Raw genomic sequence first — 24047 nt, 5'->3', positions numbered from 1 at the left:
GTTTCAGAGCAGGTCTAACAGCCATTGTTGGGGCATCAGTCTTCTGCCTGGCTCTTTTTTTCGTATTTTCATCCTCATCTTCTCTGCCATAACATACTGTCTGAGCCAGCTGCAACACTTTTTCTAAAGACTGGTTTGGTCCAAACGCCTGTTTTAGTAAATTATGGCAGATATCTGGAGCTGACTGAGTGAGGAATCTATTTTTAAGGACCATTTCTCCATCTGAACTTTCAGGGTCAACATCAGTAAATGTGTAGAGAGCCTCCCATAATTATTAGGAATTTACCAGGAGTTTCCTTCCCTCCCTGTTCTATGTCAGCCAACTTAGCATATTTAAAAGTCAGTGCACACTCGCTTGAGTCCTGCGCGAATACATCCAGCAAAAAGAGTCTGTTATGGGAACTGCTTGGTTGCAAGTAGGGAGGAGGGCTATTTCGTGTTCCCACTTTCTCCTTACCTTAAGCTACTCATCTCCAAAAGTAGTAACTTCCCCCAAAACTCAAGCTCTTGAGTCAGGAGTCAGCATCTGTCCTAAGACATGTATTCATTTCAGTTCAGTCACTCAGTCATGTCCAACTCTTTGCGACCCCATGGATCAGCATATCAGGCCTCCCTGTCCATCACCGTCTCCTGGAATTCACTCAAACTCACGTCCATCGAGTCAATGATGCCATCTAGCCATCTCATCCTCTGTCGTCCCCTTTTCCTCCTGCCCCCAATCCCTCCAAGCACCAGTCTTTTCCAATGAGTCAACTCTTCCCATGAGGTGGCCAAAGTACTGGATTTTCAGCTTTAGCATCATTCTTTCTGAAGAACATCCAGGGCTGATCTCCTTTAGAATGGACTGGTTGGATCTCCTTGCATTACATCTCACCAAATAAGGTCATAAGGAAAAGTTAGTCCCAGAAAGCCTTCCATGTACCTTTTGGATCCTCTAAATATTCTACTGAGACTGAGGCAACCCCTCCTAGAAAGGTGCCCTGATTCTCAGCCTGTTCATTTGGAGCCCCAGATAGAGAGGCAAAGTAAGAGAACAGGAGGGAGCTGTAGGTTTCACATCTTAAATCTGTACCCATAGGACACAAGTCTGGAATGTCTCACAGAGAGATAAAGAGCAAGACAGATGGCAGTTCTACTCATTTCTCTTGTTTTCTTCAGAACCGGTCTAGTTATAAAATAGTATCATAGTTAAGAGACCCTTCAAATGCCCAGAATTCCCCATCTTTCATAGGATAACATGACCATTCAATATCACAGAAGAAGATCAGGCATGTTTTCCTAACCTCTGTAGATCAAGCTGGTTTTTTGAAAAGGCAGAGGAACCAGAGATCAAATTGCCAACATCCGCTGGATCATGGAAAAAGCAAGAGAGTTCCAGAAAAACATCTATTTCTTCCTTATTGACTATGCCAAATCCTTTGACTGTGTGGATCACAATAAACTGTGGAAAATTGTGAGAGATATTGGAATACCAGACCACCTAACCTGCCTCTTGAGAAATCTGTATGCAGGTCAGGAAGCAACAGTTAGAACTGGACATGGAACAACAGACTGGTTCCAAATACGAAAAGGAGTAAGTCAAGGCTGTATATTGTCACCCTGCTTATTTAACTTATATGCAGTGTACATCATGAGAAATGCTGGACTGGAAGAAACACAAGCTGGAATCAAGATTGCTGGGAGAAATATCAATAACCTCTGATATGCAGATGACACCACCCTTATGGCAGAAAGTGAAGAGGGGCTAAAAGCCTCTTGATGAAAGGGAAAGAGGAGAGAGAAAATGTTGGCTTAAAGCTCAACATTCAGAAAACGAAGATCATGGCATCCGGTCCCATCACTTCATGGGAAATAGATGGGGAAACAGAGGAAACAGTGTCAGACTATATTTTGGGGGGCTCCAAAATCACTGCAGATGTTGACTGCAGCCATGGAATTAAAAGACACTTACTCTTTGGAAGAAAAGTTATGACCAACCTAGATAGTATATTCAAAAGCAGAGACATTACTTTACCGACTAAGGTCCATCTAGTCAAGGCTATGGTTTTTCCTGTGGTCATGTATGGATGTGAGAGTTGGACTGTGAAGAAGGCTGAGCGCCAAAGAATTGATGCTTTTGAACTGTGGTGTTGGAGAAGACTCTTGAGAGTTCCTTGGACTGCAAGAAGATCCAACCAGTCCATTCTGAAGGAGAACAACCTTGGGATTTCTTTGTAAGGAATGATGCTAAAGCTGAAGCTCCAGTACTTTGGCCACCTCATGTGAAGAGTTGACTCATTGGAAAAGACTCTGAAGCTGAGAGGGATTGGGGGCAGGAGGAGAAGGGGACGACCGAGGATGAGATGTCTGGATGGCATCACGGACTCGATGGACATGAGTCTGATGGAACTCTGGGAGATGGTGATGGACAGGGAGGCCTGGCATGCTGCGATTCATGGGGTCGCAAAGAGTTGGACATGACTGAGCGACTGATCTGATCTGATCTGAGGATCAACTTCTCCCAGCATTAAAAACAAAACAAAACAAAAAAACAGTTTAAGGGAGTGGTTCTGGAACTGCTAGCTTCCATCTGTAGAGAGAAAAAAGCGCCATCCACAACCATGTTTTTTTTTTTTTTTTTCCACCAGAGGCATCCTTCACTGCTCTAGATGGGGGTGTATGCAGACTCTCCACCAAAGGTTTCCTTCCCTGGTCAGACTTTGTCAGTCCCTTACCAACGCAGGCATCTTCCTCATCCCTCTCGGTTCTACCACTGAGGCGGGGTGGAGATGCACAGGGGGTAGACCTGATAGCATCCCAGGCTGATGTAGTTCCATACTACCAAAACCTTTGTTTGACTGGCCCTTTTCTCTGATGCCATCCGGGGTGGAGCAGAGCAGTTTCCCCAGAATGTTTCCCAAGCTCGGGCTCCTAGGGGAAGCATCCGTCTTTCGCGTGCTTGTGTGCATTCCTGAGCACAGTCCTGACCGCAGTAGAAGCAGTGAGTCATAAAGGGCAGACAACAGCCAAGATAGCCCATCTGAGTGTAACCAGGCCCGTGTATGTGTAGCCAAGATGTGGTGGGGGGTTGGCCAGAGATGAGATTATATTGAGGGGAAACCCTTGGGGAGCTGGAATCAATGGCATATCAAATTTGGAACTTTCTGCAGTCACCTGATTCGTGCTTCTGTGGGCTGGCTTATAAATCATGCATTAAGATGTGAATAGACCAATGATTCGGGGAAGAAGTCCTAATATTACCATCTACTTCAAAACCCCTCCTTGCCTGTTAGGTGGCATCTCAGCCCTGGAGAAGGGCACAGGGCCCTGAGGGAGTGACAAAACTTATCTCTTTGCAGAAGGACATGGGTTTCTCTATGAAACATTTGGGGTCCGGCCACAGTTCTCCTGGCAGGTGGACCCATTTGGTGCATCCTCCACGACCCCTACCCTGTTTGCCCTGGCGGGCTTCAATGCCCATGTCATCTCCAGGATCGACTACAACCTGAAGAAGGTCATGCAGGATACCCAGGTGAGTGGTGGGCCACATCTACTCATCTACTTTCTCACCATTAGAACTGAAAAAAGCCGCTGTACCTTTAGTGATGGTGATGAGCTCCCCATGTCTGGGGATATTCAAGCTGAGTTAGAGACAGCCTGGCAGGTCCTGGCAGAGAGTCCTGCCCTGAGGAGGGTCAGATGAAGGTGCAGACAGGCAGCATCTGGAGGGCCAATTCCTCTGCCTCCTGTGGCTTTGGGAGGTCAGGGGGAACCTTGAGGAGGGGGCAGCAGAGGGGGATCTTGACCCTTAACCCCTGAGAGCAGCGAGTGCAGAGAGGAGACTCAGGTGGGGCCTACGGAGGGGAACCAGCAGCCGTGTCGCCCCTGGGCCCTCACCCTGTTCCTTCCGGGTTTGTAGGAGCTGCAGTTCGTGTGGCGAGGGTCCAGATCCCTGTCCGTGCAGCAGGAAATCTTCACACATGTCCTGGACCAGTTCAGCTACTGCTCGTGAGCACCTGCCTCGGGCCAGTCCCCATCCCAGCACCCTCCCTGGACCACCTCAGCCACACCCTTCATGGCCAGCCCTGAGGGCATGCACTGAGCACGCATCTTACAGAAAGAATAACTTAGGCCTGGACACCCAGCCAAGGTCCTGCAGTAGCAGCCATGGGGCAGATGGAGTGGCTCAGGCGATTGAGTCAAAACTTCCGAGTTCTGGCACCAGCCCTCCTGTGGGCTGTCTGGTGGGGGGCCCTGGGTCCAGTCCCTCTGCCCTCTGTTCTTGGGGGACTGTGGGTGGGGGCTGAGCCCCCGTGAGCAGAGGAGGTGGGATGAAGCAGCAACTGACAGAAGAGGCAAGGGGGACTCACTAGCAGGTTCTGGGTGCCCTGTAGGATCAGGGTGAGGTGCCCAAGTGCCCACAGGGCTCACACAGGGGCATCTTCTGTCCACACAGCTCTCGTCTGCCCGCCACCACACTGTCCAGCCCCTGATGGGAGACGGAGGCCTCGATGCTCTGGCCTCCCTGAGCCCTGCCTGCCTCCCCGCCCTTGTGCTGCTGCCATTTTCAGGGCAGGGCCCCCTAATGCTCCTCTCTCCCTTAGTGAGGGATTTAACTGGGATGGCGAAGCCATCTTCCCAGGTACATCCCCGAATGACATGTACCTCCAAATGCAAATCCCTGTCACCAAGGACAACATCCAAATATTTACCAGTCTCCTGGTGAGGAATGCGTTGACTCGAGCCACCTGGTTCCGGACACCACACGTCCTCTGGCCCTGGGTAAGTTGGGGTCCCTGGCCCTGGTTCCTCAACTCTGTGCAGGTGTTGCTCTCTTCGGTCTGACCCCAGCACTTGCCTCCTCCCAAGACTGTGTGTCCACCTCTAACCATTCCAGTGTCCATTCAGGCAGTGATCCCAACTCCAGCTCAGTCCTCCTTCCCTTCACCCCAAGTCCTCACCCAGTCTACCAGCTTCTCCCCCGACCCTGGATCATCCCCACAGTCTCTGCCTCCACGGCAGCCCCTCCTTTACACAGGCTCCAGCTCCTCCGCAGCTCTCCCCTCCTTTCCCATTCTCAATGTTGGGGGCAGAGGCTTCGGCCTGAATCCTGGCTCCCTACTCAGGGGCTGTGAGACTCGGAGAATCTGAGCCTCACTTTCCTCTTCTGTGAAATGGGTGTGATGACAGGACCTGCTCCATTGGCTGAATTTGTCTTATAATGAAAGACACCCTCATGGGACAGTGCTGGACACCCAGTCACCATTGTTGTCCCAGCCAAACTGGATGGAGCACCTGCTGTGCTCCCAGAGGAGAGAGCTTGTGAGCCCCGTGCGGCGTCAGTGTCCACCATGCGGAGAGGGGGGCCATCCTGCAGATGAAGAGATGCTACCCCTATGCAGGCTGGGCTCTTTACCCAGAAGGGCTGGACATTGTTTCTGTCCCCTGGCTGCAGGGATGTGACAGGCAGTTCTTCAATGCCTCGCTGCAATTCACCAACATGGACATTGTAATGGATTACATCAATAGTCACTCATTGGAGTTCAATTTATCAGTGGAGTATGCCACGCTCGGCGACTATTTCCTGGCTGTGCACTCTGACCAAGTCTCCTGGCAGGTCCGAGACCACCGCGACTTCCTGCCCTATTCCTTGGGTAGGAGCCTCTGGGGGTAGGGAGGGATTCGGTGCAAGGGAGATGTCACCAAAGCAGTGACATGTGGTTTCCCAGTCTCCTCGGCTCTGCCAGTGGAGCCCACAGGGCCACTGGGTCAGACAGCCCTCCCTCACCCGCCTACCTCCTGTGGACCGCCTGGGGTGGGGACAGATACAGGCGGGCTCAGTGTTGTCCACTGTTCCTTTGCCGGTTCCTTTCTTTCACAAGAGAGGCTTGAGTGATGTCCAGAGGCAGCCTTGGTTTCCGCTGGGGCACTGGCGGGGGTTGGTCATGCCCCCTGGGGACTTCGTCATGCCATGACCTTTGTGTCCAGGGTAAGGAGAGTGATTTCAGGGATCTCAGCTCCCAATGGCCCTGCCAGCCTGCCCCCATGGACAACCAGAGGGACCTGGTGGAAAGCATGCCTCTCCAGACCCTGATTTTCCTCAGAGGCACACAGGGGTGGCCAGCACTCCAGCCCTTCCATTCTGTGTTCTGACTTCTTGGCCCTCATCCCTCTACCTCCTCCTCTGAAGTCCTCCAGGGCCCCTTCCCACAGGCCATCCCAGGGGCCCAGGTGCTCACTGGGATTCTTTCCTCGTCACAGTGTCAGGCCTCCCCCGGCCTGCCCCCGCCCAGCCTGACCCTGTCAGTGGCCCAGGCCTTCCAGGGATCTGGTACCATTGCTGACCTGGCTGGACCAGGAACCCTGAGATCACCTGCTGGCCTAGGCTGTGTCCCTGGGGACCCAGGCAGATCCATCCTGACCTCATCTTCCTCAGCATTTCCCAAGTGGGGCTCAGGGGCCTCTAAGGGCAGGCCCTCCCACTGACTCCTGCCCTTTTTCTCCTAGACATGCATCATGCCTGGACTGGATTCTATGCCTCCCGAAGTGGGCTCAAGGGGCTGGCAAGGAGAGCCAGCAGTCTGCTGTACGCTGGGGAGTCCATGTTTACTCGCTATGTGCTGTTGGCTCCCCACCGATTCCTGAACCCGGCCTGGGGCCTGCAGCAGCTCCAGCAGCTCCGCTGGGCGGTCTCCGAGGTAACACAGTGCCTCCCAGAGACAGGACAGGATTGGATATTCCGGGGCTGTGTGCTTCCCCCTCCCTAGGCCAGCGCACCTCCCTGTCCCTTGTTGCTATAGGTCCCTTTTAGAGATGAGAACACTGAGGTCACCACTGAGGTCACAAGACCATGCATGATGAAGCTGCCCCAAGGCTAGGACCATGGCCTGCCAGGGCCCAGCTGTGGTTCAGTAAGATTTAAAGCCAGACTGTCCCAGAGCAGTAAGGGCGAAGTGGAGCAGCATTGGTGTCCAACAGTCCTGGCTGGAGTCAAATCTCAGCTCAGCTCTATGAGCTCAGGATTCCCCTCTCTGAGCTCTAATTTCCTCCTTGAAAAATGAGAACTACATGCTCACTCAGGACATTAATAGGACAGTTGAATGTGATAATACACATATGCTGGTGGGCTCTGTGGCTGACACAAAGAAAGCTGTTCATAAATCTGCATATTATTTATTCCCCACTGTGCAGAAGGGAAAACTGAGACACAAGATCTCCTGTAACTTGTCTCCTCTCCAGTCAGAAATGGGCCTCACGGCCCATGAGATTCATAGTCACTAAAGGGAATTGCTGGCAGGACCAGTCATTGTGTGGGTGTGTGATGGGATAGACTTTAGCATCCATCAGGGTGAGTGGACACGTGGCTTCACCGCATGGGGTCATGTTTCCCTTCTGGGAAGAGGAGACCATCCATCCTACATGGTGCAGATGAGTACAAGGCCATGTGTGGGGCTTGTCTGGAACAGGTTATCAGCAATTCTGGGATGAGTGGGTCACAGAGGGAAGCTGGGCAGGCTCCTTTCCAGAAGTCTGTTTTCTGTCCAGCATCAGGGACATAGCTATGTGTTTTCCCAAGGTCAACAATACTTGGGGCAAGATCATCAGCCTCTCTGACCTCAGATTTCTCTTCTGTAAAGTGGGAGAAATCCCCAGTTCTCCAGCAGCACCTACTGAGAGGGAAGCGGAGTCAGGGCCCAGTGGGCATCAGGACAGCAGATGCTGAGCAGAGGCCAGCCTGACCCCACTCTTGTCCTGTTCCTGCGGGGGCCCAGGTCCAGCACCATGACGCCATCACCGGAACTCATGTTCCAAGAGTGGGTGACATGTTTGTGGAGCACCTGAGCACTGGGATGGAAGGGGTGCACAATCTGATGTCCTACATCATCCAGGACAGGTTTCCAGCCCACTCAGGTAAGTGAGGCCCATGGGGACAGTGTGGGCCATGGCGGGTGTCTGCCCCAGTCTGAGAAGACAGCCTGAGGGTTAGGGGACTGGCTGGAACACCTGAGCTTCAGACTCGAGGCCCGTCCAAGGGAGGGTCTCATTTCGGCATGAGCTGGGCAGGTGCCTTCACTTCATTGAGCTGTTTCCTCTCTGTGATTGAGGAAGGCCTAGTTCCTGCCTCCAACTAGAGGCAGGAATAAATGGTAATGCAGTGTGGATGTTGCCAAGCACACTGCTTGCACAATTTAGTGTAAAACCTCACACATCCTGAAAGCTGGAAGTGTTACTGTCCTCAATTCATAGCTGAGGGCACACATGGAACAGAGATCGTGGAGCTGCCCAGGGTCACACAGGAAGGAATGGTCCCCATACTCCTGAGCTGCCCAGAGTCACACAGGGAGGATGATACCCATACCCCTGTGCTGCCCAGGGTCACACAGGGAGGATGATACCCATACTGCTGTGCTGCCCAGCTCCGCAGACAGGATGCACATGTTCTTTTGACTTTGCGGGTTTCACAGGTAGAGGATGAGTGATCACCCTGTTTGTCTGAGGGGATTCACCCCTGCAAATCCTGGGCAATCAGAGATAGGTGCCTTCCCTGTAGGAGCATGTGGCCCGCCCACCTTCCCAGGGTCCACACTCACCCTGCTCTCTCTCACTGTGCCCTCCCCACTCCGTCCCTCCCCTCACCTGCCCTGCTCTGCCCTCGGCTCTGTGTCTGTGTGCAGTCCCATCTTACCTTCAGACACTGGAAGGGCCCCGGGGTCAGGAGTGCAGCAGACTGGAATCCTGTCCACTAGGACTGGTGGTGGGAGGGGATGATGGCCATAGAAAGGGAGGTAGAACTGGGTCCTTCCAGTGTCTGGTGAGGCCAGCCATTCCCATGAGCTCACGGGGGCAGCTCCCCAAGGAAGGGGCAGGTGGAGACCCCAGAAAGGCATCCAGCCATGGGAACTGCCCAGGCAGAGACCGGGGACTGGACATTGTGTGTGCAGTGTTCAAGGATCTGGGAGTCATTGAATGTGGTCATAGATGGTCACCTGGGGTGGGGGGTAGAGCAGAAAAAGAATCCAGGTTCATACCAAAGAGGGCTCCAGTGCTGACCTTGGTGATTGACCTTGACCCTCCAAGGTCCAGAGAATTGTCTGTACATTGCCAAGCGCTCCAGCTTTGGAGCCAGGCCATAGGACATGGGTCACCTTGGACAACTAACCCTTTGCTATAGACCTCAGTCTTCTCACCGGTAACGTTGGCTGAAAAGTAGAAATGAGTGAGGAGGTCAAGGACCCTCATCTTTAGGGGCACGCTCCCCCATCCTGCCTAGGAATCAGAGCCCAGCTTGTACAGATGAGGAAGGAGTTGGGTATCAGACCCCATGTGTCTGTCTGTCCTTCCCCCTGGCCTCTGCAGAGCTGGTCTCACCTACCTTAGATTCTCTTGTTCTGAGGGGAACCAGGGGTGAAGGTTGGGTCGGGTAGGGCAGTAGAGCCTGTTCTCTGTGTGCAGGCCCAGAGCCTGGGGGTCACTTTGTGGTGGTCTACAACCCACTGGCCTGGACGGTCACCACTATCATCACCCTGACTGTGGACTTCCTCAAAGTCAGCATCACAGACGAGTCAGGGCGCCCTGTCCTGGCACAGGTAAGGGGGACATCCCGTCTATGGTGCAGGCCCTGTTGCTTCCCCTGCTCTGCACTGGGCCCCCGAAGTGGGCATCTAAAGGGAAGAGGTGACACGCTGCCTGACTGTGAGGGGTGTCCTATGGGTGAGTCGCCATCAGGGTCAGCGGATCCACCCAGCGGACTGACCCTGCCCTTTGCGTACCTGGGTTGACCAGAATCCGCCTGTAATGCAGAGCCACAAGAAACATGGGTTCAGTACCTGGTCGGGAATATCCACTGTATGAGCGCATGGTAACCCACTCCAGTACTCTTGACTGGAGAATCCCATGGGCAGAAAGCCTGGCGGGCTACAGTCGATGGGGTCACCAAGAGTCAGACAACACTGAGGTGACTTGGTGTATATGTATATAACCCTGTGTCAATTTCTACTTCTCATGGGGAAGCCAGCAATAGTCTTCACTGTGCATCTTTATGGAGGTGCTGTCATAGGGGCAGGCCCCAGCTATGACACCCACATCCTGTGTGGTCCCTCCTCATCTCCTTCCCAGACCTGGAGCTAGACTTGACTATAGAGGTGACCCTCCTGTTACCAAGCCAGCCCTTCCTTGGGGAGATGGTTCGAGTAATGCCATCAGTCAGCCATTCAGCAAACATTCCTGAAGCCTGTGCTGGGCTTGGCCCAGGTGAATGCTCATCCCTGGACTCGGGAGCCATCCTGGGATTCAAGGAGCAGACGCAGAAATGGACAGTTAAGGTGTGGGGTAATGACCAGGCAGCCAGGGCAGCGATCCTTAGCTGAGAGAGAGAGGGGGAAGATTCCTCTATGTCAAGGTCAGGGGAGGGAAGGGTGTTGGGTGGAGTAGACCCGACATGGAACATCTCCCTTCCCCACCCAGAGGCACCACCCACCAAGCCCAAATGCTCTTTGTTAAATACTACTGAACACCTAGTATGTGTCAGGAATTACTTTAGGCATTGGATAAACTTTAATAAACAAATAGACAAAAGTCTCTGCACTCGGGGGCTCCTATTCCAGTGGGGGATCCAGGCAAGAAAAAAATCAGAAAGGATAGGAGTGACAGATGACAACTGTGGTGGAGGAAAACATCAGGACAGGTTAGGGCTGTGGGGTGGGGATGGGTGTCTGCTTTAGTTCAGAGAAAGGCCGGGCTGGAGGCTGTGAGGAGCCGCATGGGCTTGCCCGTAGTGCCCCAGACCTTCCCACAAGACCTGGAAGTGACACTTGCTTCCTAGAGACTGAAGAACCTCCTGCCTGGACCCAGTGCCCTCATGCAAATCCCTTCCCTGAGTCAGATGGCACAGAGGTAGAGAAAAACCTGCAGGCTGACCTGGAAACCTCCCTCCTCGGAAAAATCAGAGGGCTAGGAGACAAGGGAGCCCCTCTAAAGAGGTCGAGGGAGCAGTGTGAGCAGTCTCAGAGGCAGGAACAGAGGGGAGTGTGGGAGGAGGGCAGGTGGTTTGCAGCCCCAGGAGAGGAGGAAGAGGGGAGAGGAGATTAGACCCGGTTGAGCAGGGAGGGTGCAGGAGGGGAGCCAGCTCAGCCCCATGTTGGGTGACCAGCTGTCTCCATGCTGAGCAAGCACTCCATCTGCCAGGTGTGTAAGCCCAGGGTTTCCAAGGGAACGGAGGCACCTTCCATCCTGACAGCCATCATTCATCCCGTCCTTCGGGTCTTTCAGGTCCAGCCCTCGAAGGAGATGCCCTCTGCCTATGACCTGTATGTGCTGACCACAATCCCAGGACTCAGTTACCGGCACTACAGCATCCGCCCCAGCAGGAGTTCCCAGGAGAAAACTGGGGAGCCTGAGCCCTTTGTGGCCAAAACCATGCAGTTTGGAGGCCGACTCAGGAGAAGTGCCCGGCAAGTGGGCGGGAACCTGGTGCCTGTGAATAATGACTGCTACATTGTCTTCCTGGACCTGGACACCAACCTGATGCACAGCGTCTGGGAGAGGTGAGGTGCAGTCGTTGCTGTCTCTGAGGCCAGGGTGTGATGGTACTGAAGCTGCCTGTAGTGCATTGAGCTCTATTTCTAAGTGTGTGAGTCTAGGCCAGGACACAGAAGCAGCCAGGACCTACAGGATCCAGCAGAGGTGGTCAGGGGGAGGGTATGGGGGGCAGCAGAAATGGAGTGCAGCCCCAGAACGTTCTGAGTCTCCCTGTTCAGGCTGGGAAAGGTGCAGTCAGCGCTGTGGACTTAGGCTCCATCATGGCTCAAGCCCCACGCATCTTTCACCTCCATCAAGCCCTCGTGACTCGAACCTCCTTTCTGTCTCTCCAGACTGGCCTACATTGACATATCATGCAATGAGATTATTCCACATGTGGTACTTGGCAGGCTGCCTTCTTTCAATTCTCGTCATGTTTCCAACTTTCCGGCACGTTGAAGGGTGAATGAGACCCCTCATTCTTCTTGCAGACTCAATAATATTCTGTTGTACAGACAGACAACTTTCATCCTGTTGAAGGGTCTCTTCATCCCTGGCTCGTGGCTGGTGTCTCCATGGAGGCTCTGTGAGCCTGGTTCCAGCATGAGGATACATGTTTTCTGTCATGATGACACTGCTTTCTCTTTCCTCTGTGTGCAGGCAGAGTAACCGAAAGGTATACATGACCCAGCAGTTCATGGAGTATCATGTGAAGAGTGATGTCTGGAAAGGCTCTGTTTCAGACAATTATGTGTTTACACCCAGCGGTGCAGCGGAGCCAGCGTGGGAGGCTGTGAGGATGGAGATCGTGGAGGGGCCGCTGGTGACTGAGATCCGGCAGTACTTCTACAGGTGAGGGCGGCCCCCTGGTTGTGCTCAGCACATGGAGGTGCTCACAGGCAGGGGAATGAGGAAATGAGGGCCCGTCATGCTTCAGACACCCAGCTCCTGGACCTGGGCTTGGCACACGGTCCTTCCTCCATGGAAGTTCGATGACGTCATGAGCTGCTCCAGTCTCTGCCGTCCTGCTCTGCTTGCCTGAGCTGTGTCACCTTGGTGGGACCTAAGTCCAGAGGTGGGACAGGAGCCCACGGTGGCAGTGACCTAGACACGAGAGCAGTTCTTGTGTTTTCATGAGCAGGACAGACAGAGCCCCCAGGCCTGGTCGGGTAACCAGAGTCTTCAGAGGACAGGGTCCCTCCTGTTCTATTGCCCAAGCAGGCTACCCGGCCTGCTGGCTGCAGGAAGGATGGAGGGAGGGTGATGGAATGAGATGAAGGAAAGAATAAGGGAGGTACATCAGAAGGCACCCTGCGCTTGACCTACCTGTCCTGCTTCTCCTCCAGGAAGGTGAACGACAGTGAGCCCACATTCGCCATCTACTCCCGGTTGGCCCGCAGTCCCCAGGGCTCTGACGGGGAGCTGCTCTGCCATCGCATAGAGCAGGAGTACCGGGTGGGCCCCTTGGAGCTGAACCGCGAGGCCATCCTGAGGACAAGCACCAAGCTGAACACGGGGCGGGTCCTCTACTCAGACAACAACGGCTACCAGATGCAGCGCAGGCCCTACAGGGACTACAAGAGCAACACCATTGCTCGGGTACGTCCTGAGCTGTCCTGGAGTTGGCTGCTGTAGACCCAATCTTGATGGCCAATTTCCAGAAAGCAGGAGAGTCCCCTTAGGGCCAGATCATCTCTGGAGCCCCACTGCCCTGAGTCTGCCCCTAGGGCCTGTGGCCAGGAGTGTTCAGACCAAGTCTCAGAGCTCTGGGGCCACCGCGGATGAGCTGTGTCCCTGAGGTCTGTGTGCACCGCGGGTCCTCCTCGGTCAGATGGATGACCAGCTGGGGGTTGCTTGAGGGTTAAGCACGTGGTGCCTGTTTAGGCCTGAACCGGGTGTGCCCCTCCTTGGCTACTCAGAGGTGAGCCACAGCCTGTCCTCCAGGGAGAGCTGAGCAGGGGCTGGATTCCAAAATCATTCAGTTCCCAGACCTCACCCTCCAGAAGCATGACCTTGGGTGAGTCCCTGGACCTCGGTGCTGTCCTGGGAAGAGAGCGACCTCCCCCAGAGCTGTGCTGAGGTCTGGGATGATCCAGGGGCAGCGCCGTGCTGGGCACCTCCTGAGCCTTCCTCTAGTTAGTTGTCTCTCCTTCCAGAGAGACCTGGAGAAGGGGTGTAGCTCCTCCCTGCTCTGTCTTCCGTGAGCTTCTGTCCATTCATCTCTACAGCTGTTCTTCACACACTGTGCCCTGGGCTCCAGAGGGTCCAGGGCTATCTGCCCCGGACATCTTCCTTCAAAACAGGGAAGGACAGAGCTGTGTGAGTGCTTTCCAGCCCAGACACCAGCGCCTTTCTATTTGGGAACCCCTGGCTGGGGGCCATCTCTGGCTGGAGTGGCACAAATGCCTCACTGTCTCCCTGCACCAGGGGGACGTTTTGGGCACATTTTACAGAGGGGGAAATTGAGGCTTGGGCAGGCTGGCTGTCCCAGGGCATAAGGTCAGGAAGCAGTGGAGCTGGATTGGAATATAAGTGTGTCCATCTCACAAGTCAGAGCCCCTCCCATCACTACTGTGCCACCCTGGGCTGCTGCTGTCCCCATGCAGGAGGCCGCCTGGGGCCAGAGGGAGACCCTGGACCTGCTGGCTGACCTGGCCCACTGCTCCCACCACAAGCCTGCCAATGTTTCTGTCCACAGAATTACTACCCCATGGTGCAATCGGCCTTCATCCAGAGCAGACGCAGCAGGCTGGTGCTGCTGTCTGAGCAGGCACACGGCGTCTCCAGCCAAGGGAACGGGCAGGTGGAGGTAGGAGGAGGCCCCTCTGGTCACTCTTGGGGACCCCAGGGCCCAGGCAGGCCTGGTCAGACAGTTGTCCCCTGCAGGTCATGCTCCACCGGCGGGTGGTGAACAACGATCCGGGAAACATGGTTGTTGACCTCACACTGAACGACACCTCGGTCGTCCAGCCAGTGCTCTGGCTCCTACTGGGATCCAGGGCCCTCACCAGTGGCCTGCGCCAGAGGAGTCGGCTGGCGTTGCAGCACCGGCCCGTCGTGATGCTCAGAGAGATCAACGGTGAGGTGGGGGGGTCCTTTCAGTTCACCTGCCTTCGCTGCCCCCAGGGGAGCCCACCTTTCCAGGATGGGGCTGAGCTCGTATTGATAGCTAAGGGTGAATGATGTTGATTTGTGGTCTCTGAAGATGAAGATTTAGCTTTGGGATCAGGGCCCAGGCTTGATCACTCAGACCTTTTGTGTGGCAATAGTTATATTACACTGTAAAATGACAGAGAAAGCCTCTGACATGGACATCAGAAGGGGGAGGGGGAGAACCCCACTTGGTAGTCATATCAAGCCCTTATAAACTTTTACCAGACCCACTCCTACAAGTGACATCTTAAATGAACAAGGTTAGAACCAACAAGAGACAGGTCTTACCAGACTGACTGCCACAAGTAAGTCGTAAGATAAGATTAGTTGGAAGGTACTTCTTAAGAAGGAGAAACGTCCTGGAGCACGGTACTTTTTTATTATCTAATCATTAGTACAGATTGAGCAAGATGAGTTTTGTTGTGTAATCATTAGCTCTGGGCTTAAAGAAAGTTAGTCTTAAAGATTGCTGTCATAACACCTCAGAGTTTAAGTAAAAACATCTTTTGGGTCTAAGACAAAGAAATGTAGAAGAAAAAATGTTTGTCCATTTCTTCTCCTCAAGGACCCTGGACTGCTTATCAATCCATCTAAGGATTAACTCTCTCAGTACCTGCCAGGATCTGGGCTACTTTGGGGTAGGAAGGGACCAGAGTACTCACATCCAGGCCCCTCATTTTAAATGTGGGCAACTTGAGGTGCACAGCAGTTCAGTGACTCATTCAAGGTCATACAGCTAGTTGGTTCACAGCAGGGACTTACTGCAATCCCCTCCTTACCTCTTTCTCCTCAATCTCCTCTATTTCCTTCTCTGAGGACACATTCTACTTCTTCCTATGATATATGTCACCATTCAGGTCTGGTTGCTCAGCATTTAAAAGGCTGGCTTTATCTGAATTAAGTGCATTGTCACCAAGTGAGGGTGACTCTATTCTATGTCCTGATCTGCAAGTTTTACGAGTTGCCTCTCCTGAGACTTCTATAAATTTCCTTCACTACAGTTGGGTATCATAGCTAAATAGTTGGACATGAAGTACTTTAAACAGTGAGTGCGTTTGAAAGTATTTGAAGATGCTACTACAGAGAATCTTTAAAATTTTATAGACATAAACACAAAGTGTGCATTTGTCCGTTATATGCATATATGCATTTCCTTTTTTTTTTGAGCACTGACGATATTGCATTGTTTACAAATTGAAGGTTTGCTGCACCTTGCATGCAGCATGTTCATCTGCACTGCTCTTGCAACAGCATTTGCTCAGTTCACATCAGTGAACATCAGTGCATCACATTTTGCTATTTCTCACAGTATTCAAATATTTTTCATTATTACTATAATTACTATAGGATTAGTGATCTTTGTGATTGTTTTTGCAGAAAGATTGCTAATCACTGAAGTCTCACCTGAGGTAACTTTTTTAACAAGAAAGCTTTTAAAATCTAATGTATATATAAACTTTTTCTTAGACATAATGCTGTTGCACACAATAGATTATACTAAAGTATAAACATAAATTTTATATGCACTATGAAGCCAAGACACTTGTGTCTGGCTTTATTACAATATTTGACTTATTTCAGTGGATGGAGTCAAACTCACATTAATTCCAAATTTTGCCTGTAATCCTTAACCTGTTTTCTATTTCTCATCACTTGCAGAAGTTTTGATGAGGGTGTGATTTTAGGTTTTCCCTGTTTGAGATTTAGGCTAGACCTTCACAAGGCATTAGCAAGAAGGTGGGTGGTAGCTGACTCGTTCACTGAGCATTTGTTGAGTGCCTGACATATGCTGCAGACTGTTACTGCATTTGACCCAGCTCTTGTCCTGAAGGATTTCTCAGGGGCTCTACTGGGGAACAAGTCATGGGATCCAGCTTCAGGGTGAAGAGGAATTAGACGTCACAAGAGACCTGATGTCTGTCTGTTTGGTGGAGTTTGCAACCCCAGACCAGGTGGTGTACAGTGATCAACTTCAAGAGATAACAGCTGATGTTCTCTTGTTTGGCAGTACAGAAACTGAAGGGGCAGGTAGTTGGGCTGGGTGTGGGGAGCAAGCGGAATGGAAGGATGAGCTGGACAAGAAGCTGGGGCAGGAGGGAAACAGGGTAGCTCTGAGCCTCTCAGGAGAAGGTGGTCATGTCCGTCTCTTTTGGGACTGTCAGGAACTGCCTGCCCAGCCACGCCTATGTCCAGGGGCAGACTCTGAGGAGAGGGATGGGTTTGGGCAGCTGGGCTGGGGCTGCTCCTGTGTCAGTCAGTCGTTCCTTCCTGGCAGCAGAGAGGATGATGCCATGGTGAAAAGGCTCCATGACTGTGGTCAGCTCCATCCACGGTCCTGTCCATGGCTGTGGCCAGCTCCATCCCAGGTTGGGGCACTGGGCTCTTCCACCTGCAAAGAGAAAAACCAAAGGTACTGAGATGGAGCCAGAGGAGCGTTTATTCTGGGGCAGACGCACCCGAGAGAAGGGTAGCGTGTATTGCTTCCTCGGGTGCTGGGCCCTTCATGCGGCTGTCCACCCTCTCTTTCTGTCACCTGAGCTTCTGTCTGCAGACCTTGTTTCTCCTCTCGTCTGGGAGGTGGCTGTGAACAACTCTTGGAACAACTCTGAGACGCCTGTGTCAAGGGCAGAAATCCCAGGAAAGGCTCTGATTGGCCCAGATCAAATCACGTGACCCAAGCCTGGCCAATCACTGAGGCCTGAGAACTTAAAGGGATGGCGGCTCCAGCTGGAGCCCAGAGTTGAACCGAGCATCTCCTGCAAGGGGAGGGCCGAGCCCCTCTGGGCAGAGGCAGCGATAGACGACAGCACGGGAGCTGGCGTCTGAGACCTTGTTTAAGAGCAGGTCTCTGTGTGAACTCCCCACAAGTTCTTGAAGAAATGGCGTCTTCTCTCTGCTCCCATCTCCCAGTCTGCAGTTTGAACTGACTGGACCAGATATTCAAGGCAGGCTGGGGCGTTTGCACCAACAGGTGCTTCAGGCTGCCTGCCGTGTGGGCCACAGGTGGGAGGGAGTGAGATCAGCTGAAGTGGGGGACTTAGTGTGGCAAGCTGTGAGTCAGGAGGAGAGTTTGGCTCAAAACCTCTCCTTGTCCATCTGCCTTTCAGAGATTGCCCCGCGTGGCTCAGGTTCCAGGCAGCAAGAGGCTGTGACGCTGCCCCCAAGCATCCACCTGCAGATCCTCAGCATCCCCGGCTGGAAGTACAGCTCAAACCACACAGAGCACCTGCGGACTCTCCAGAAAGGTGCGGCAGGTGTTCAGGTGTCCAGACTCACTCCTGCCTCCACATGTCAGCCCGGTCCCCCAGCCCATCACTGGACAAGAGGGGCTCTCCTCAGAGTCGTCCAGGCTCTGTGAGGTCTTGCTTCTTCCAGGGTCTTCTCCTGGAGCCACTTACACTGATGTCCCACCTAAATTTTGGGCTCAAGCATGACTTTGATGAGGTTCCGTTCTTGCATTGAAAAATGATTCTAATGTCAGGCACTGTGGATTGAGCCATGGATGACACAGGAAACATCCCTGGGCTCAGCGCGCCCCTGTCCACAGACGGAAGCAGGCAGCTCATCAGAGAGCAATGACAGTGATCTGAGGAAGGTCCCAGCTGGGCATCACTGAGGGCTTCCTGGTGGAGGCAAGATCTTCCAGAAACGAAGAGGTCCTGTACCCCTTACCTGCCTCTTTAGGCTCTGAGCAGTTCCAGGACAGGGCTGACAGTGCCCCAGCCACTGCTGTGTCCCCAAAGCTGCACTCAGGGCCTAGGGTGTTCCCATATAAGTGTCAGCCCAATTAAGAAGGAGGAACAGAAAGAGGTCAAGGCCACAAGTTACCTTTGTGCCTGATACACTGGATCTATGAAAGGCTGGCTCACGCCTGCAGCCACGTGGCTTACTGACCCTGACCTCCAGCATCCCTGCACCACTGCCCACCTGACTCATCTGACGGGGTGGACGGGGTTCCCAGCAGCAGCAGAGTCATTTGGCTCCAACGTATGTGTGTGTATGTGTATGTGTGTGTGTGTAAGAAGCTGAGTGAGGGGAGCACAGGGGATGGCAAGAGGGCCGCCTGCCTCCCCAGAAACAAACAACCCCCTTATCATCGTCACCTGCATCACCATTATCATCTCCAGCATCATTTTCCAGTGCCAGGAATCCTTCCCTGATTCTCGAGCTCCAGTCCCTAAACCCATCACTTGCATGGAGACAAGAGACTTCGCAGGCCTCTTATGCTGCAGTAACAAGGAGCCCACACGCTCTCTGCCTCACACAGCACAGTTCATTTCGACCCCTTGCTATGTGGGACCAGCAGGGTGGCCCTTCTCATTTGTTCTCCAACGACCAGAGATGGAGGCTCTAGTATGACACAGTTCCTAGGTCTTGGCGGCAATGACCTGACGCATGACCTTTGCAATAGTGACTCATCTTCAGGGTTACAAGGCCACACTCCCCTTCACAGGGGCCAGGGCAGAGAATCTTCCAGAGAACAGGAGGCTGGAGGGACAGGCCCAATGAGGACCTTGCCAGTGAATAAGAACGAAGACTTGCCACACTTCAGCACCGGCCTCAGTGTGGGTGGTGGGAGGCAGTAGCTTTGGTTGCGCCTGGGTTGGAGTCCTCCCCCTCCTTAATGCACACCAGCTGTGTGTCTGGGCAAGTGCCCGCCCCTCTCTGAGCCTTGTTTGGTCATCTGCAAAGTGGGGCTGTGTTAGCTGCCTCCGAGGGAGGGTGAAGATGTGAAAGGGAGGTGAGAGTATAAAGTGCCAGGCCGAGACTGTGTCCTCATGCCACCTTCCTTCTGTCCCCAAGACCGAAAGCACGAGCCCAAGGCAGACCTCCGCCGTGTCCTGCTGCGGCTCCAGCACCTGTATGAGGTGGACCAGGACCCGGTGTTGTCTCGGCCTGTGACGGTGAACCTGCGGGTAACCTGCCCCTCTCGTGTCCTGCTCCGACATCTCTGAGTCAGGCCCCCAGGAGGAGGCACCCTTGGGAGACAAACCCTGGTGTTTCGGTGTTTGCTGAGGTGGCCCCACCTGCCTGCCACCTGCTGGAAGTGCTGATCCAGCTCGGCACTTGGGAGCAGCTCCTTCCGGCCTCGGTTCCTCATCTGTAAAATGGGACTGCCCCTCCTCCCATGGGACTTCCGCTACAATGAACGTGGGGGATGCTGGGCCCGGGCCCCGGTGTGGCTACCCTTCTTCATCGGGTTCTCTGCTCAGATCTGGGGTCCGGGTGCTCACCCCTCCCTGTGCTCTGTCCTGCAGTCTGTGCTGGAGGGACTGGGCTCCGTGGTGTCCGTGGAGGAGCGCTCACTCACAGGGACCTGGGACGTGAATGAGATGCGTCGCTGGACCTGGAGCACGCGGGACCGTCACCACCACAGAGGTCCGGGCTCCCTGGTCCTGATCCGGCCCTGGGTCCCCAGCCTGACCCCCAGCCAGACCCCAGCTCTGCCCCTAAGGCCTGTGTGACCTGGAGCTGGCCGTCCTTCTCTGGGTCTCAGTCTTCCTGAATCAGCTGCAGAAGGTTATAGACTCTAGGCTTCAGGTCAGTCTCCACGTGCCAGAGCCACAGATAGGTTGTGTGTGTGCGTGCATGCACTGGTGTGTCCAAGACTACACCCCTCGGCGGCCTCGAGTGACCGCAGACTTTAGGCGCAGCCCAGGTGCTGGGACGGCTGCCCCGCTCTGCGTTGTGCTGCACGCACACACTGCTTCCTGCCTGGAGACATGTGCCCCGGCCGCTCCTTCTGCCTGGAAAGCCCTTGGCCCTTTATCTGGCCCAGGGCTGAGTCAGTAGCCTCTCCTGCTCTCCCCTCTCCCTCACTTTGCTCTGTCCCATTTATCTCCTTTTCTGCCTACTGCACACAGCATAGCCTGGCTGCATGGGTAGGCACGTAGTCAATGTATGATAGACAGATGGATAAAGGGAAGATTTGATAGAAAAAAAGGATGGAGGGAAGGAAAAAAAGTGGATGGATGATGGACAGGTCAATGGTTGAGTGATGGATGGATGGAAGGAGGAAGGAAGGAAGGAAAGGGAATGAGTGAAGGATGCATGAAAGGGAGGTACATGGACGGCAGACGGACTGTTGTGTAGACAGAGGGTGAACAGATGGACAGGAGGACGCAGGATGGAGGGCAGCATGAAAGGATGGGAGAGTGTGTGGTGGGTGACTGGATGTCTGCAGGGATGGATGGATAGAGGGATGGATGCAGGAGCCAGTTTCATCCCAAGGAGGAAGCCTAAACCCCAGGCTGTGTCTAAGGACAGCCCACTGAGATCAAGGACAGGGCCCCTCATGGCCTCAGTGAGACAGCTCTTATGAACATATCCAGGTCCACAACCCACGGAGAAACCAGACAAAGCAGGGCCAGAGCCCCCTGTACCTGGCTTGACTGTGCTGTGCCCTCAGGGGAGGCCAGAAATGAAAGAGGCTCCCCGGGAGTGCAGTCCTGTCAAGAGGGGTCAGCTGAGGGTTGTAACCACGGACCACAGACGCAGCAGGAGCCGTGTTGCCAGGGGGATGCGGAAGGAGAGGACCTGAGGAAGCACGTGGCCCAGGGGCCGTGCTGGACTGACCCTCTCTGCTCCCAGGCAACTCCAGTTGGCCCTCGCCACCGCCAGGAGGCCCCGAGGTCACCATCTACCCGAAGGAGATCCGGACGTTCTTCATTCACTTTCAAGAGCACTGAGCCCTTGGCAGATTCTTGGACCGAAAACACAGGAAAGCAGCCTAGAGGGATGACTGGGACGCTGCCAATCTGGTGGGCTAAGGGCAGGAAATGGGTGGATGGGGGTGTCCTGACTTCTTAAATAAAATTGCATTAAGGACCTATGTCTTCCCCTGCCCACTGGAGCCAGCCCTCTCTCTCCTCTCCTGTTACGGATGGTAGCTTCACACACGCTCACACTCCTGCTTCACCTGCAAGAGTCGAAGCCAGGAAGTTCTCCCAAAGACAGAAGGAACAATCCCCAGGGATAGCAAAATGCATCTGCCTGCCTCCTGCCGGATCTCAGCAAGTCCACCAGCGTTACCACTGGCCCTGCTGTGTCCCGGGCACCTTCATGGGCTCATCCCAGGGTGGAGACGCCCCTGCTGTGGAGGGATATGCCTAAGATATATGGGAGGGAGCTACAGCACTGGCCTACTGACCCGGATGTGTGATGCCAGGCTCTGCGTCCAATCTCATACTCTTGCGTGGCCCTTGGGCACACCTGCCCTACAGGAAGTTCCTACAGCTCAGGCCACCGAAAGATGGAAGGAAATCATGTAGCAAGTGAAACATGGAAAACCCAGTGTAAGGATTATTAATATTAAAGATCCCACTGGCCTCACAATTTCAGGACCAGGAACAGCAGCTGCCTCAGGACTCTGTGCCCCTGGTGACCATTATGAGACAGAGCAGGACACGGAGGGGCTCTGGAGCTGGTGGGTACCCTCAGAAGGGTTGGCGCAAGAAGGGGAGAAGAAGAGATGGCAGGACCAGATGGTCATATGCAAGCGTGTCATGCCATGCAGCGGTGGCCTCTGTGCCCAGGTTCTGCCCTGGGGTTGCCTGCCTCAGTGTGAAGCCCATTGTATGCAAGACAGACTGAACGGGAGTGGGTAGAGAGGAAGGTTCTCAAACTGCGGATGTTTGACTCTGCCCTGAAAAACTTTTCCTTCTCCCCAGCCCCAAATGCCCTCTGTTGGGGGGAGAGCTGTCTGAACTCCCCTGCTCCCCAGGGATGCCCTGTAGAGCTGGACAAAGCCCTGGAAGCCAGTTCCAAGGAGGAAAATAGAGCTGCTCCCCGTGTGATCTTGACAGATGAGTGGAGGACTGACCTTCTGATTCCAGCTGCCTCACCCAGTGCAGAACAATAGCCTCCCCTCTGGACACTAATGACCCCTAGAGTGCAGGAGTGTGGATGGACTTGAAAACCCTGCCTACCCATCTCCCAGCCCCAGAGTGAGATTAGAGGAGAGAAGGCCAGGGAGAGGGAACAGGTGGAGTTCTAAAGAGCCAGAGCAGAGAGAGAGAAAGAGCCTGCAAGACCCAGCCTCGCCCTGGCTCTCCTGCCACACCCTGGCCCAGGACCAGCCATCTCCCCAGCACCCTGTGCCCTCCACCCCTCCTGGAGGAAGCCCTCCAGGATCCTCCAAGCACGTCCAAACCAGCAGAGCAGATTCTCCTGTGGGCAGAGCCACCGCGGCCAAGTCCTGTTTCCCCACAAGAGCATCATGGGGGCAGCACAACTCCTGTCCCCTCACCTCCAGCACAGAGCCTGGCACAGAGTCAGGGTTCAGTGGCTGTTAACTGATGAAAACTTGAGAATGGGGTGCAGGCAGCCTTGCAGCCTGGGGTGGGGTGGACCTGCTGTGTATGAGGAGAGTTACCTCTGTGGTCATGCACTAGGCTGGGGGCACTTACATCTCCAGCAGCTTAGTACCCAAACCACCCTATGGACAGACCTATGAGTGCCCACTGTGCAGGTCAGGAGCCCGGGGCTCTGAGTCAGGCTGTCAGGGGGTGTGCACTGCCCTGCTCCAGGAGTGAGGGGCTCGTCACACAGCAGGTGGAGGCGGAGTTGGGAGGAGCTGCTGAGCTGAGCTCTATATGCTGTGCTGTGGGTATCACCCATGTCGTCCATGGTAGAAGGGGGGCAGCCATGTCCATGACAGTTACATCCCTGAGTTCTTTCTCTCGAAAGATCAAGAGGTCCTGCTTTGTTCCTGGAGCTGATCCAGCAAAGGACATAATGGACCCATGTGGACCAAACACACAGGTTAATACAGAAAAATATTCATCAGTAAATGCTATGGAGGTGGGATGGGAGGCCCACAGAAAATCTCACAGAGATGAGGTGACATAAAGGGGGAATAGCACCTGCCAGACAGGAAGCGGGGGAAGATGCTTCCCAGCTAAAGTGATTTAGCAAGCACCCAGTGAAGGAGTAGCACGTCAGAGGGCCTGACCCGGGAAAGGGCTCAACCTGTATGGAGGCCCTGACCCTGCAGCTGTGGTGCTGGGAGGACGGGGCTCCTTCCAGGCCAGGAGCACAGAGGCCAGGACTCAGCAGAGGAAAAGGGTCATAAGGATGGGGGGCAGTGGAGCTTCCAGCAGCTTCAGGGTGGACTGAGCAGAAGAGTGGGTGGGAGGTGAGGCCAGAAAGGCAGGGGGAGACATGTGCTGGAGGGCCTAGGTTCAGGCTTCGGGTCAGGCTCCCAGAGGGCGGACAGGGCAGCCATGGAAGGCTGGAAGCTAGAGGATGCCTGGGCCCTGCTGCTGTTGGGTGGATCTTGGTACCGGGTGTAGCGCAGGCAGTCTGTCCATCAGGGCATCCTGAGCCCCCAGGCTGGTCACACGCCCTAGAGGACAGACAGCGCTATGTCACAAAGAATGCATGGAAGTGGTGCTGGT

The 24047-nt window shown here is 54.1% G+C and overlaps 1 protein-coding gene across 4 annotated transcripts in view; it reads left to right on the top strand.

Annotated features, from left to right (window-relative positions):
* The window catches only part of LOC101117587 (epididymis-specific alpha-mannosidase-like), a 45697-nt gene extending 24216 nt beyond the window's left edge, over positions 1 to 21481 (top strand). For 3 of the 4 annotated variants that reach the window (XM_027971222.3, XM_027971221.3, XM_060417689.1), the window contains 16 exons: positions 3339 to 3511; positions 3899 to 3987; positions 4584 to 4761; positions 5435 to 5633; positions 6487 to 6677; positions 7752 to 7890; positions 9433 to 9566; positions 11248 to 11522; positions 12157 to 12348; positions 12843 to 13095; positions 14195 to 14305; positions 14383 to 14575; positions 17757 to 17894; positions 19453 to 19565; positions 19908 to 20028; positions 21241 to 21481. In XM_027971222.3, coding sequence (XP_027827023.3) covers positions 3339 to 3511; positions 3899 to 3987; positions 4584 to 4761; positions 5435 to 5633; positions 6487 to 6677; positions 7752 to 7890; positions 9433 to 9566; positions 11248 to 11522; positions 12157 to 12348; positions 12843 to 13095; positions 14195 to 14305; positions 14383 to 14575; positions 17757 to 17894; positions 19453 to 19565; positions 19908 to 20028; positions 21241 to 21338 — 2597 coding nt within the window. In that variant the 3' untranslated portion in view covers positions 21339 to 21481. The remainder of the gene's footprint in view (positions 1 to 3338; positions 3512 to 3898; positions 3988 to 4583; positions 4762 to 5434; positions 5634 to 6486; positions 6678 to 7751; positions 7891 to 9432; positions 9567 to 11247; positions 11523 to 12156; positions 12349 to 12842; positions 13096 to 14194; positions 14306 to 14382; positions 14576 to 17756; positions 17895 to 19452; positions 19566 to 19907; positions 20029 to 21240) is intronic. The other variant, XM_060417690.1, reaches the window with a different exon arrangement.
* Positions 21482 to 24047: the final 2566 nt, after the last annotated feature.

The sequence above is a fragment of the Ovis aries genome, chromosome 6 (genome assembly GCF_016772045.2).
Source record: "Ovis aries strain OAR_USU_Benz2616 breed Rambouillet chromosome 6, ARS-UI_Ramb_v3.0, whole genome shotgun sequence".
Taxonomy (NCBI): domain Eukaryota; kingdom Metazoa; phylum Chordata; class Mammalia; order Artiodactyla; family Bovidae; genus Ovis; species Ovis aries.
This window is presented reverse-complemented; position numbering and strand designations above follow the sequence as displayed.